The sequence below is a fragment of the Bos javanicus genome, chromosome 15, assembly GCF_032452875.1.
Source record: "Bos javanicus breed banteng chromosome 15, ARS-OSU_banteng_1.0, whole genome shotgun sequence".
Taxonomy (NCBI): domain Eukaryota; kingdom Metazoa; phylum Chordata; class Mammalia; order Artiodactyla; family Bovidae; genus Bos; species Bos javanicus.
The window spans coordinates 79,819,557-79,835,256 of NC_083882.1; the positions used below are offsets into that span (position 1 = coordinate 79,819,557).

The window sequence follows — 15,700 nt, forward strand, 5'->3', positions numbered from 1 at the left end:
TGTTTCCCTTTTGAATGTCTAATTCATCTAGCCCCATTTTAAAATAGACTTTTATTGAATTACCTTTGCACATTCATAAAGAATTAATCAGATTTCAAGGGCAACTTGTGAGTTTTTATTCTGTTCTGTTGATTTATATGGCCATCTCTCCACCAGTACTAGCAGTTTTTATTACTGTAGCTACATAGTAAGATAGTAAATCTTAGCACAATGAGGAGTGATCATTCTTCATTATTCTACATTTTAAGATATGTTGGGTGGGCTTCCCTGGCAGCTCAGATGGTAAAGAATCTGCCTGCAATGCAGGACACCAGGGTTCAATCCCTAGGTCAGGAAGATCCTCTGGAGAAGGGAATGACAACCCACTCCCATATTCTTGCCTGGAAAATTCCATGGACAGAGGAGCTTGGTGGGCTACAGTCCATGAAGTCACAAGGTCACTCTTCAGATTTAGTTATTCTAGGTCCTTGGCCTGTCATACATATTGTAGTATAAACTCATCTGTGTCTATAGAATATCTGCTGAAACTTCATGGACTTTGAATTAAATCTATAGATCACTTTAGAGAGAACTAGGATTTTACCACATTTAGTCTTTCAACTGTAAACTGAGTATGTTTAACATCTCATTCCGAACATAGTGTACAGATCTTCTTAATTTTTTTCTTTGTTCCACAAAAGTGTTTCACTACACTTGATAATGTCCAAGTTTGCTTAGTTTTCGCCTAAGTATTTCATTTTACTTGAGGTGAATTAAATGGTACGTATGTAAATTTATTTTTTAATATTAAACTTATGATACCTTTCAAAATTAGCTAATCATTATGCATTATTATTTATACATATTGCTAGATTAAATCTGTTCAATTTTTGTTTAGAATTTTTGAATATCTATTAAGACTTGTATTTTTTTCTTAATATCTTTTCTTGTTTTTTATACTATTGGAAAGCATTGATTTAAAAGTTGGAAAATGCAATAGATTTTTTTGTTGTTTGGCTCCAAAATCTCTGCAAATGGTGATTGCAGCCATGAAATTAAAGGACGCTTACTCCTTGAAAGGAAAGTTATGATCAACCTAGACAGCATATTAAAAAGCAGAGACATTACTTTGTCAACAAAAGTCCATCTAGTTAAGGCTATGATTTTTCCAGTAGTCATGTATGGATGTGAGAGTTGGACTGTGAAGAAATCTGAGCACCAAAGAATTGATGCTTTTGAACTGTGGTGTTGGAGAAGACTCTTGAGTGTCTTGGACTGCAAGGAGATCCATCCAGTCCATCCTAAAGGAGATCAGTCCTGGGTGTTCATGGAAAGGACTGATGTTGAAGCTGAAATTCCAATACTTTGGCCACCTCATGGGAAGACTTGACTCATTGGAAAAGACCCTGATGCTGGGAGGGATTGGGGGCAGGAGGAGAAGGGGATGACAGAGGATGAGATGGCTGGATGGCATCACCGAGTCAATGGACATGGGTTTGTGTGGACTCTGGGAGCTGGTGATGGCCAGGTAGGCCTGGGGTGCTGCTGTTCATGGGGTCACAAACTGAACTGAATTGAAAGAAAAGAAGAAAATCAGTTACTTCTTATTCCTCAATATCAAGTAGTCAGTGCACAAGAACCTGATTTGAGGGAGTTATTTTTAATATACATTTCTATTGAGATAATCCTTATTCTACAATTTGTTGTAAAGTGTTTCTTAGTGTACATACATGAATTCATACACACACTTATATATATGTTTAAATTACACCTCATGTTTCTGACTTAAAACTCAGATTACTGTTTCAAACACAATAATAGGGTTGTTAAAGTTTCTTTGTATTTGTCTTTTTCTAGTATTCTAGTGATCTTTTAACATTGTTTCTGTATTATGTATTAAATATAATCGATATTCAAAATACTCTATCAAATTACTCATTTATGCTGGTAAATCATTCATTTACCAACTCCTATTTTTTCAAGTATTCATATCCTATTAAAAATTGGAAAACTTCCTTAAATAAAGTTTGTGTGTGTGCTAAGTTTCTTTAGTCATTTCAGACTCTGTGTGACCTATGGACTGCAGCCTGCCAGGCTCCTCTGTCCATGGGGTTTTCCAGGCAAGAATACTAGAGTGGGTTGCTGTGCCCTCCACCAGGGGATCTTCCTGATTCAGGCATTGAACCTGTGTCTCTTACGTCTACCTGCTTTAACAGGTGGGTTCTTTACCACTAACGCTATTTGGGAAGCCCAAATAAAGTATGGATTCAGATAATATTGAAATAGAGAGTAACATAGAATGAATGAAATGTATTGGAAACTTATGTGAATCTGAATTTTTCCGCTTTTGTACATCATTTTAAGGGGACTTTCATATGAAGCACACTGACTGATTTTAGAAAAAGTATATTGCATTATGCTTACTCAAGATTTTTTTCAATTCCAAATATTAGACACTTTCTTTACCATAAAAGTTGCAATTATTTACTAAAGATGTTTTGGGAAGAACATATAAGCAAATTTATTAAATTAAGCATACCGATAATCTCAGCAGCCATCAATAACTAAAATTAACATTTCACAGTATCACTGTCCAATATAATGTTCTAAGAAGATAGTTTATGTTTATAAGTAAATATTTCTTAGCTATATTAATTTTCATAATTTAAAAATCAACTATAAAAAACTTATTAGTAATATTTATTTTTACAAATGAATTTTGTTTATTCAAATTTATTTGACTGCATGAAAAATGTTAATATTTTTAAATATTTTTTATTAAAAATGTTTATTTATTTTTAGCTGTTCTTGGTATTCATCGCTGTATGCAGGCTTTCTGTAGTTGCAGCAGGTGGGAGCTTCTGTTTTTGTGAAGCACAGGCTCTAGGTATTCTGGCTTCAAAGACTGTGGCCCAAGGGCTTATCTTATCCAGAGTATGAGGGATCTTCCATGACCAGGGATGAAACCTGTGTCCCTGGCAATGGCAGGCAAATTCTTAAGCACTGGACCATCAGAGAAGTACTGATCACATGAAAATTTTTAGTCCCTGACAGTGGCTGAAGGAAAGAATCCAGCCCTCTATGAAATAAATAAAAACCATGAATGTTAAAAAATATGAAAAGTAAACAGAAATGTGGAGAGATTTAAGAGTCTCTTGATGAAAGAGAGATGGCTAAAACTGGAGTTTCAGCTTTAGCATCATTCCTTCCAAAGATATCCCAGGGCTGATCTCCTTCAGAATGGAATGGTTGGATTTCCTTGCAGTCCAAGGGACACTCAAGAGTCTTCTCCAACACCACAGTTCAAAAGTATCAATTCTTTCATGCTCAGCTTTCTTCACAGTCCAACTCTCACATCCATACATGACCACTGGCAAAACCAGAGCCTTGACTAGTGGACCTTTGTTGGCAAAGTAATGTCTCTGTTTTTCAATATGCTATCTAGGTTGGTCATAACTTTCCTTCCAAGGAGTAAGCGTCTTTTAATTTCATGGCTGCAGTCACCATCTGCAGTGATTTTGGAGCCCCCAAAAATAAAGTCTGACACTGTTTCCACTGTTTCCCCATCTATTTTCCATGAAGTGATGGGACCAGATGCCATGATCTTCATTTTCTGAATGTTGAGCTTTAAGCCAACGTTTTCACTTTCCACTTTCACTTTCATCAAGAGGCTTTTTAGTTCTTCTTCACTTTCTGCCATAAGGTTGGTATCATCTGCATATCTGAGGTTATTGATATTTTTCCCAGCAATCTTGATTCCAGATTGTGCTTCTTCCAGCCCAGCATTTCTCATGATGTACTCTGCATATAAGTTAAATAAGCAGGGATACAATATACAGCCTTGACGTACTCCTTTTCCTATTTGGAACCAGTCTGTTGTTCCAAGTCCAGTTCTAACTGTTGCTTCCTGACCTGCATATAGGTTTCTCAAGAGGCAGGTCAGGTGGTCTGGTATTCGCATCTCTTTCAGAATTTTCCACAGTTTATTGTGATTCACACAGTCAAAGGCTTTGGCATAGTCAATAAAGCAGAAATAGATGTTTTTTCTGGAACTCTTTTGCTTTTGGAAAAGACTCTGATGCTGGGAGGGATTGGGGGCAGGAGGAGAAGGGATGACAGAGGATGAGATGGCTGGATGGCATCACTGACTCGATGGACGTGAGTCTGAGTGAACTCCGGGAGTTGGTGATGGACAGGGAGGCCTGGCGTGCTACAATTCATGGGGTCGCAAAGAGTTAGACATGACTGATCGACTGAACTGAACTGAACTGATGAAAGAGAGAGAGAACAGTAAAAAAGTTGGCTTAAAACTCAACATTCAGAAAACTAAGATCATGGTATCTGGTCCCATCACTTCATGGCAAATAGATGGGGAAGCAGTATTTTGGAGGGGGCACCAAAATCACTGCAGATGGTGATTGCAGCCATGAAATTAAAAGATGCTTGCTCCTTGGAGGAAAAGCTATGACCTATCTAGACAGCATATTAAAAAGCAGAGACATTACTTTTCCAACAAAGGTCCATTTAGTCAAAGCTATGTTTTTCCCAGTAGTCATGTATGGATGTGAGATTTGGACTGTGAAGAAAGCTGAGCACAAAAGAATTGATGCTTTTGAACTGTGTTGTTGGAGAAGACTCTTCAGAATCTCCTGGACTGCAAGGAGATCCAACCAGTCCATCCTAAAGGAAATCAGTCCTGAATATTCAATGGAAGGACTGATGCTGAGGCTAAAACTCCAATACCTTGGCCACCTGATGCGAAGTGCCGACTCATTTGAAAAGACCCTGATGCTGCGAAAGATTGAAGGCAGGAGAAGGGGATGACAGAGGATGAGATGGTTGGATGGCATCACTATCTCCATGGACATGAGTTTGAGTAAACTCCTAGAGTTGGTGATGGACAGGGAAGCCTGGTATGGTACAGTTCATGGGATCACAAAGAGTTGGACACGACTGAGCAACTGAACTGAACCTGAATGGCACTTTGGAGTAAGGTAGTATGAACATCATAACATGTACATTAATTGTTTCATGTCACACTATACTTTCACTCAAAATACAGCATAGACCAAGTCATGGAACTGACACATTATATTTCTTAGAAGAGGAACTATGAAATCAATGCAGTGAGATAATGTATCCTTATCAACATATAATGCACACTCAATCAGTCAAATTTGAGGGAAAACAGCAACATGAAAAAGAAGTAACAATATAATTTATAATATAGTGAACTTCTTATGTAAATATAGTTTGCATATGACCCTTATATGGTCAATTTGCAAAATGACACTTAGACAAGAATTATTTAAAATAATTTTTGTCTCTAAGAAATTTGTCGTAATTGATATATTCACAAGTGTAGACAAAAAGACTGAATAAAACAAAAACAGATGCTGTGCTGACCTGAGTTGCTGAAATGCCATGATGTTGAGTGAATAGATTCTGTAGAACTCATATGTCATAATAATAAAACTGAGGAGAAAAAACAGGACCCTAAGTTCCCCATGTGGAAGGAGGGTGTTTGAACAAACTCATATGACTGTTGAGTTTAAGTCATCCCACTCCAAGGAGCTTGATTGAAATCACAAATAAGTTTGCTCTTAACATAGACCATGAAAGAGTATGAATGATAAATCAAAATAAATGTTAATAAACAAAAACCCACACCTGTACACAAGCACACAAAGATAACTTCAATGTTTATTCTAAAAATTTGAGAATAAAATGAATCATTTAAATTCCCCTTTTGTACCTACCATTCTTTCTCTCTCTTTTCCCCATAGCATGCCCAATCTTCTTGACTATTCCCTGGTCTACAGCTCCTAATTCATTCTAATACACTTTAAAAATTAATTTAACTACTTTGCTTATGTTTCATTTCTTTTTCTCAGAAATGGCAAAGTTTTTTTTCTTCTGTTTTTCTTACACGAATGGATTTATATCCCTTGGAAGTGTGAGTGACATGCAGAAGCCAGTCTCTAAAATATGTGAAGAACTTATTTATATTTGCTTTTTCTTCTGAAAGCACAGATAGAAAAGTATAAAGTCCTGAAACTAATTTACAGGAATCACATTGATAGTGATCTTTAAGGAAAAAAAAAAATTTCATAATTTCATCCAAATCCTTTATAGGGCATATTTTACATCTTTGTTCCTCAAACTGTAGATCAGGGATTTAACTTGGGGATAACAAGGGTGTAAAATATAGATGCCACTTTATCAATGTCAAAGAAGTGTCTGGACTCTGGTTGCACATACATAAGTAGTAATGTTCCATAAAACACGGTGACTGCTGTCAGGTGGGACCCACAGGTAGCAAAAGCCTTGTGCCTGCCTTCAGCAGAGTTTATCCTGAGAATGGATTCAAGAATAAGAAGGTAAGACACAAGAACTATCAAAAGGAAGACTATCAAACTAAAACTTGCTAAGAATAATATATTGAATTTCATGTGTAGTTGAACAGAGCAAAGATATCAAGGGGAGACAGTAACAATAGAAATGTTTGATGATGTGGTAGCTACAGAGGATAAATTAAAAATCTTTACAGTGACTAGAAGAGACACAAATGTGCAATAGAAATAAGGAGTTGCTACCAACACCCAGCACAACCTTTGTGACATGGTGACTGGGTGGAGCAGAGGGTGACAGTCATAGGGCATTGCTTTCAGAATAACAAGTTCATGAATAATCAACAGAAGAAAGAAAGCTAGTTGTACTGTACAAAAATAATACAAGATTTTATTTTGATCCACCACAAAATTTGCTAACATTTTGGGTACCTTGGTTGTTGAATAACCAAGATCAGTAAAAGCCGGGTATCTGAGAAAGAAGTACATGGGTGTCTGTAGCCTGGAGTCCCTCTTGGTGAGGATGACCATGCCCAAGTTGCCCACCACTGAGATCACGTAGATGATGAGGAAGAGCACAAACAGTGGAGCCTGCAGCTCAGGGCGGTCTGTGATTCCCATGAGGATGAATTCACTCAGCAGTGTTTTGTTGTGTTTTCCTATCTGGGCTTATTGGAAAATCTATTCTTGACAGAGATAGCACAGTCATGTAGTACATTTAGGTAAATTTTTGGTATTTTATATATCTATATTTACATTTTAAGCTTTATTAATACTCTATGCTCTCTGCCTGGAAATAAAGCCTAGATGTATAGAAATATTAACAGAAATGAAGATAGAAATACATGTGGAGATAGGGAGAGATGTGTAGCTTCCCAAAGGGGAAAATTTGTCCTCCAAAGAATATTTGATAATGCTTTGAACAATCTTGGTTTTCATCACTGCAGGACAGATACTACTGGCTTCTAATAGTTAAGATTTAGTAAGGCTTCTGAACGTCCTACTAGATTAGGGTAGACCCAATAAATAAGGATTGCTGCTGCTGCTGCTAAGTCGCTTCAGTTGTGTCCAACTCTGTGCAACCCCATAGATGGGCCCACCAGGCTCCGCTGTCTCTGGGATTCTCCAGGCAAGAACACTGGAGTGGGTTGCCATTTTTTTCTCTGATGCATGACAGAGAAAAGTGAAAGTGAAGTCGCTCAGTCATGTCCAGCTCTTAGCGACCCCATGGACTACAGCCTACCAGGCTCCTCCATCCATGGGATTTTCCAGGCAAGAGTACTGGAGTGGGGTGCCATTGCTTTCTCCAAATAAGGATTATACAGCCCAAAATGTCAGAGAACTAAGATTGGCGAACCCTGATCATGTGTGTGCATATAGCTACAGTCCATAGGGTAGCCAAGAGTCAGACACAACTGAAGTGACTTAGCACACACACACATAGATCCATACAAAGGTAAATAAAAAACAGAAAGGAAAAGAAGTGATATACACTTTAGCTTCTTTATGGGTGGGAATGTTTAGAAGCCCTCACTTTAAAACATATTTATGTGAAAGACTTTATGTCTACTGAATGCACAGGATGAAATGATGAACACACTTGCCTAATATTGGAAAGAGATCTGAAGTTAAAGAAATTCTATCAGATCATGTTAAACATAATCAGCTTTCGTATCAGGAAACATTTTGAGAAGTGTGCATAGACGGTATAATCCATTATATGTACATTTTTGGTACATACAAAGTAATACTTTGGCAAATACAAGCTATCTTAATCTCTTTATGCATGCATGCCTGCTCAGTCACTTGAGTTGTGTCTGACTCTTCCCAACCCCATGCACCTTAGCCCACCTGCCTTCTCTATCCACAGGGTTATCCAAGTAAGAATCCTGGAGTGGCTTTCTATGCCTTCCTCCAGGGGACTGAACCCTTGTCTCCTGCAGTGCGGGTGGATTTTTTTCCACTGAGCCATAGTGGAAGCCCCTAATATCTTTATATCCATCAGCAAAATCAACTATTTCTTGCAAGGTTGTTAGGAAGATAACTAAGAATGAAATCTTTCCGTATATTCATGGAACCTGGAAATATCTTCGTATGTCAGCTAAATAGGATTTTCCTGATATTTATTTTTCATTTCTTAATGGAGACAGCAAGTTACCTAAAACAGGTTTTTTTTATACATGTACATACAAATTCTGTTTGTGTGACTGAACTTTTTTTCAAAGGTATGATGATGAATAGATATTGTGTTTCCATGTAAGAGTCCTCAGTGCCCCCACCATGACCAACTTGATGCCTACAAGGGGCGTAGAATCAGTGCTATATTGCAAATCATCAGACAATCTAGATATTGGTAAAATATGGCACCACACAAAATATACTATCTGTTTACCTGTAATGAAAACTCTGTCATGGCTTTCTCGTGTGCTTCATAAAATACATATTGTGAACAATTTATGGATTCGTTTCTGCCCTTTGAGACTCTCCCTAAGGAGATGCCAAGCAATTTCTTGATTATCCCTGAAGCATTTGAAATCTTAACAGCAACAAGGGAGGAGATGTGGCTATTAGTAGTCTTGAGCAATTTGTGTTTCCCAATAGCCTACTCAGAATTATTTCTGTGCATTTCATTTTCCTTTTCCTCATACTTGCTGCTGCTGCTGCTAAGTCGCTTCAGTCAAGTCCAGCTCTGTGCGACCCCATAGGCAGCAGCCCATACTTTGGTTCATATTAATTCTGTTCCTATGGTTCACCCTAATACAACCTCATAAAGATTTGGATTAAGATATATTTTATCCATAGTACAAGCCCTTCAGCATTCCTGTAGCTCCTCAGTGATCTCCTTAAGTGGATAGCATAATGGAGATGTATTAAGTCATTGTCTTATTTAAAATGTTTAAATGCACTAAATATAATAATATGATGTGTCTAGATAAGATCATGTTTCCCTTTTATTTTCTTCTTTTTAAAACTCTAAGGAGAGGAATTAGCTACTTCTATTTTACATTCTCATTCCATACAGCATCAGTATCATTTTATTACAGAATTCTCTTTCACTTGCTTTGTTTTCATTACATTTCAATGTACTGAAATGTTGAATTCAACATTTTCACTACCACATGCAATACCCATTCTCATTTTTCTGTCTCAATTCACAGATTCTGCTGTGCTTCATGTAAGCCTTGCATGATCAATATATTTTGCAGTATTGTCATATTTTGTGCACATATGTTTTACTGTCTACCTATTATTATTGAACAGCAAATTGCATTGTTTAATGTAATTTGCTGATTATTTGTCATATACCATGATGTGGTTTTTTTCTTCTTTATTCATTACAGTAAAAAATACATAAAGAAAGTTGTGGATCTTTTCTTTATAAATGTATATGTTGTTTTTTCATCCTCAGCTATCATGAACACTACTACAACATATAGGCCAATAAAAAGCCTTAAGTTTGACATGTTAATATGTTGTGAACAAATTCTACATGATACACACATCACATATCTGCCTCTGTGAGTGTTCCTGTGTAGACAGAGATAGAGACAGGACTTTTGAGTTTTTATGCCAGTCTGATTTGAGAGTCCATACCACAGATCACGGGAGAAGTGCTTGCTTTTTTCAAATGCCAAATTTTTAACAAAATATCACAGGGCATCACAAAGAAACACACAGAAATATCACAAGGAAACAAGGAAAATAGATCAATTCAAATAAACATAACTCTCCCATATATAAACAAACTGAGGACACAAACAGAGGTAGGAAGTAATTTAAAGAGAACCAAATCAAAAACTCAAAAGCCGAAAACATAACAATTGAATTAAAATTTTACTACCTGGTTTCACCAACAGATTAGAACAATCCAGTTAATAATCAGGGAATTAAACTCAAGTCATTTTAAAGTATTGAGTATGAGGAGTGAATAATAATAATACTAATAGTAATAATAATAAGTGAAGAGATACTAAGGGACTTAGACAACACCACTAAAATAGTTTATTTAAGGAAATAATGGGCAAGAATTCCCCACATTTGAAGAAAGACAGATAACAAAGTACAAATGCAAGAAACTAACACATATAAGTGGGGGGAAAACTTCCATAACTCACACAGAAACATATTATGATCAAGTTGTGGCAATTAAGTCATTTAAATTTCCCTTCTGTACCTACTATTCTTCCTTACCCTCACATAGCATACACACAGTCCTTGATTGCTCTGATGGTCTATTCTACTGTCCTCTAAAATATACTTAATTGTTATGCCTATATTTCATCACTTCTCAGAGATGGCAAAGGTTTTGCCTTTTTGTTTTTGCCAATGTGTTTATATCACTTAGGAGTGTGACTATCAAGTAGAATACTCCAAATTCATGATGATCTTATATGTATTTGCTTTTCCCTCTGAAAGCATCCACCACAAGGTGGAAAGTAGCCAATGTAGTTTGTAGGAATGACATTGACAGTGGCTTTTAAGGAAAGATTTTGCAAAGTTTTTTCCATGTCCTTTGTAGTGCGTATTTTACATCTTTGTTTCTTAAGCTATAGATCAAGGGGTTCAACATGGGAATAACAAGGGTGTAAAATATAGATGCCATTTTATCAGTGTCAAAGGAATGGCTGGACTCTGGTTGCACATACATAAATATCAAAGTCCCATAGAATACAGTGACCACTGTCAGGTGGGATCCACAGGTAGAAAAAGCCTTCCGCCTACCTTCAGTAGAGTTCATCCTGACAATAACTGTGAGGATGAGCAGGTAAGACACAAGGACTATTAGAAGAGAGAAAATCAAATTAAATCCTGATAAGACCAGGATAATGAATTCAATTTCATGTGTGTTTGAACAGAGCAGTGATAATATGGGGAGACTGTCACAGTAGAAATGACTGATGATGTTATAGCCACAGAAGGATGAATTAAAAATGTTTACAGTGACTAGAAGAGAAACGAATGTGCTATAGAGGTAGGGGATTGCCACCAGTGCCCAACACACCCTTTGTGACATGATGACTGTGTAAAGCAGGGGGTGACAGATGGCCACGTAGCGGTCATAGGACATTGTGGCCAGAATAAAAATCTCACTAATAATGAACATGATGAAGAAAGCCAGCTGTGTGGCACACAAATGATAGGAAATTTTATTCTGATCCACAACAAAATTTACCAACATTTGGGGTCCTACAGATGTTGAATAACCCAGATCAGTAAGTGCCAGGTGCCTGAGGAAGAAGTACATGGGTGTCTGTAGCCTGGCATCCACCTTAGTGAGGATGACCATGCCCAAGTTGCCCACCGCTGAGATCATGTAGATGATGAGGAAGAGCCCAAACAATGGAGCCTGCAGCTCAGGGCGGTCTGTGATTCCCATGAGGATGAATTCACTCAGCACTGTTCCATTGTGTGTTTCCATTTAACCAGAGAACCTATTTTAATAGAGACATCATATAGTCAATGATATCATTAATGAACTTTAGTGATTTCTTTTAGTTTACGTACATGACATAAATAAAATAAATTTAAATTATATTTTAAACACAAAGAAAAAATTCTGCATCCTATAAATAAAACATACAAATATAAATAGAAATAAAAAAGAGAGGTAAATATACATCTGGAGAAAGAGAGAGACCTATAGTTTTTCACTGATGAAGATTAACCCCCCAAAGAACATGTAACAGTATTTTGCGGCATTTTGGTTGTCAGCACTGGAGGTAGTTAGAAACCAGTGAGACTGGTATTTATCCTAGTATATTAGGGCTGCCCCAAAAACAACAAAGGAGCTTCTCCAATGGCTTAGTGAGTAAAGAATCTGCTTGCAATGCAGGAGACTCAGAAGACATGCGTTCAATCCCTGGGTTGGAAGATACCCTGGAGGAGGAAATGGCAACCCACTCCAGTATCCTTGTCAAGAAAATTCAGTGGATACAGTCTGTGGGATCACAAAGTGTTTGATGTAGCAACAAGGAATTATACAGAATTGAACAGAGGTTTAAAAATAAGGCAGTTCTAACATCATACCACACTGTGTTTCTATTTTTATTTAACAGGGAAACATTCCATATAACATACATGGGTTGATATAATCTCTGTTACAGCTATATTTTTTGTATATGCAAACGAGTACCCTGGCAAATATGGTAGGTTATTTCAATCTCTTTCCTGCCAGGTTGTTGGGAAGATATATGAGATTTAAACATTTAATTCCATTTATGTTATCTGAAAATACCCTTCAATGTCTAATACATAGAATTTTTGTGTGCATTTGCTTTTAATTTCTTAGTGGAGAAAGCACGCTACCTGAATTGGATTCTCCTTACACATGCATATATAAATTATTTTTGTGTGACTTCCTTCTTGGGTGTATGACTGTGAATAGACTGAGGGCTGTGTTACCCAGGAAACAGCCCTCAGTGTCCCCACTCCCCCCATGACCCCTCCACATGACTGCAACTGGGACCATCAGTGAGCTCTTGCTCTAGGTATTTTAATCTTCTATATAACTTAAAATATGTAATATATATTTACTTAAAATGTAACATTTTTCTTCCTCCCCAACTGCATTTTCATTAAAACTGACATATACTGAATTATTTGTCACACGGACAGTATATTTAGCCAAGGAGAAACCGAGGTCACAATGAGGAAACTGAGTAACTCGAGAGACTGTGATGTAACTAAAATTGGTTTTAGATAATGAAGTTTCATAAATACTTCCTTTGGATAAAAGGGTTATCTATAGAAAAAGAAAAGTTTTTAAATTGTTATATATTACACAATCAGTCAGTCAGTCAGTTCAGTTGTTCAGTCATATCCGACTCTTTGCGACCCCATGAACCACAGCATGCCAGGCCTCCCTGTCCATCACCAACTCCCAGAGTTCACTCAGACTCATGTCCATGTCGCATACTGAAAAAAGTTAAAAAAGGATATACAAGCATACATCTGTATCTATCTATCTATATTTATATGTATCATACATTTCCAGAATGTTTTTTGTCTGCTTTCACATTAAGGCTGCAAATAGCATCCATACAACATTAAATGCAGAGGTATAAGTACAGTGAATTAAAGATACATATGAATAGTCCTCAGAAGACATCATTCTTATCATGAATATTACTCAGAAAACAGAATGATACCAGACTAGAATGTAGATTTTTTAACGTAAAAGAATTGACCAAGGTTTGCAACACTGCACAGTATGTGGTGATCAAAACCATCCCCAAGAAAAAGAAATGCAAAAAGGCAAAATGGTTGTCTGAAGAGGCCTTACAAATAGCTGACAATAGACGAGAAGCTAAAGACAGAGGAGAAAAGGAAAGATATAGCATCTGAATGCAGAGTTCCAGAGAATAGTAAGGACAGATAAGAGCCTTCCTAAGTGATCAATGCAAAGAAATAGAGGGAAAAAAAAAAAAAATAGAGGAAAACAATAGAATGGGAAAGACTAGAGATCTCTTCAAGAAAATTACAGATATCAAGGGAATATTTCATGCATATATGGGCACAGTAAAGGACAGAAATGTTTGGACCAAACAGAAGCAGAAAATATTAAGAAGAACTAGCAAGAATTCACAGAAGAACCAAAAAAAATTAAAAATTAAAAAAAAACAACTTAATGACCCAGATAACCAAAATGGTGTGATCACTCAATATGGCAGCAAATTTGCAAAACTCAGCAGTGGCCGCAGGACTGGAAAAGGTCAGTTTTGATTCTAATACCAAAGAAAGGCAGTGCCTAAGAATGTTCAAACTACCACACAATTGCACTCATCTCACATGCAAGCAAAGAAATGCTCAAAATTCTCCAAGCTAGGATTCAACATTACATGAATAGAGAACTTCCAGATGTTCAAACTAAATTTAGAAAAGGCAGAGGAACCAGAGATCAAATTGCCAATATCTGTTGGATAATAGAAAAAGCAAGAGAATTACAGAAGAATATCTACTTCTGCTTCATTGACTGCGCCAAAGCCTTTGACTGTGGATCACAACAAATGGGAAAATTCTTAAAGAGATGGTAATACTAGACCACCTAATCTGCCTCCTGAGAAACCCATATGCAAGAAGCAACAGATGGAACCAGACATGGAACAAGGTGTCCTTTGCCAACAAAGGACTGTATAGTCAAAGCTATGGTTTTCCAGTAGTGATGCATATATGTGAGAGTTGAACCATAAAAAAGGCTGAGCACTGAAGAATTGATGCTTTTGAACTGTGGTGTTGGAGAAGACTCTTGAGCGTCCCTTGGACTGCAAGAAGATCCAGCCAGTCAGTTTTAAAGGAAATAAATCCTGAATATTCATTGGAAGGACTAATGCTGAAGCTGAAGGTCCAATAATTTGGCCATTGCATGTGAAGAGCTGACTCATTAGAAAAGACCCTGATGCTCGGAAAGATTGAAGGCTGGAGAAGAGGACAACAGAGGATGAGATGGTTGGATGGCATCATCAACTCAATGGACTTAAGTTTGAGCAGGATCCAGTAGATGGTGAAGAACAGGGAGACCTGGCATGCTGCAGTCCATGGGGTTACAATGAGTCAGACACGATGGAGTGTCAACAACTAAAAGAAAAGCAATCAGTTCAGTTTAGTCACTCAGTCGTGTCCGACTCTTTGTGACCCCATGAATCACAGCATGCCAGGCCTCCCTGTCCATCACCAACTCCCGGAGTTCACTCAAACTCACATCCATCAAGTCAGTGATGCCATCCAGCCATCTCATCCTCCGTCGTCCCCTTCTCCTCCTGCACCCAATCCCTCCCAGCATCAGAGTCTTTTCCAATGAGTCAACTCTTCGCATGAGGTGGCCAAAGTACTGGAGTTTCAGCTTTAGCATCATTCCTTCCAAAGAAATCCCAGGAATGATCTCCTTCAGAAAGGACTGGTTGGATCTCCTTGCAGTCTAAGGGACTCTCGAGAGTCTTCTCAAACACCACAGTTCAAAAACATCAATTCTTCAGTGCTCAGGCTTCTTCACAGTCCAACTCTCACATCCATATATGACCATGGGAAAAACCATAGCCTTGACTAGACGGACCTTTGTTGGCAAAGTAATGTCTTTGCTTTTGAATATGCTATCTAGGTTGGTCATAACTTTCCTTCCAAGGAGTAAGCGTCTTTTAATTTCATGGCTGCAGTCACCATCTGCAGTGATTTTGGAGCACCCCCCCCCCAAAAAAAAGGAAAAAAGAAAAGCAATAGCAAGGGGAAAAAAAGTCATTTTTTAAAATGTACTAATGCTTTACTAAAAAAAAAAAAAGAATAAGAAATAGAATTGATACTATTACAAGAAAAACAAGTATCAGGATTCTCTGTGAACTCTAGAAAAGTAAATAAAAATATAATATTCATAAAATTAG

General features: G+C 37.3%; 1 protein-coding gene and 1 pseudogene across 1 annotated transcript; both read right to left on the reverse strand.

Annotated features, from left to right (window-relative positions):
- Positions 1 to 6,108: 6,108 nt before the first annotated feature.
- LOC133261096 (olfactory receptor 8K3-like) lies at positions 6,109 to 8,742 on the reverse strand (annotated as a pseudogene).
- A 2,064-nt stretch (positions 8,743 to 10,806) lies between these two features.
- On the reverse strand, positions 10,807 to 11,755 carry LOC133261474 (olfactory receptor 8K3-like). Its single transcript, XM_061439952.1, has one exon. It carries the CDS (start codon positions 11,746 to 11,748, stop codon positions 10,807 to 10,809), a length of 942 nt encoding a protein of 313 aa, XP_061295936.1. The 5' UTR covers positions 11,749 to 11,755.
- Positions 11,756 to 15,700: the final 3,945 nt, after the last annotated feature.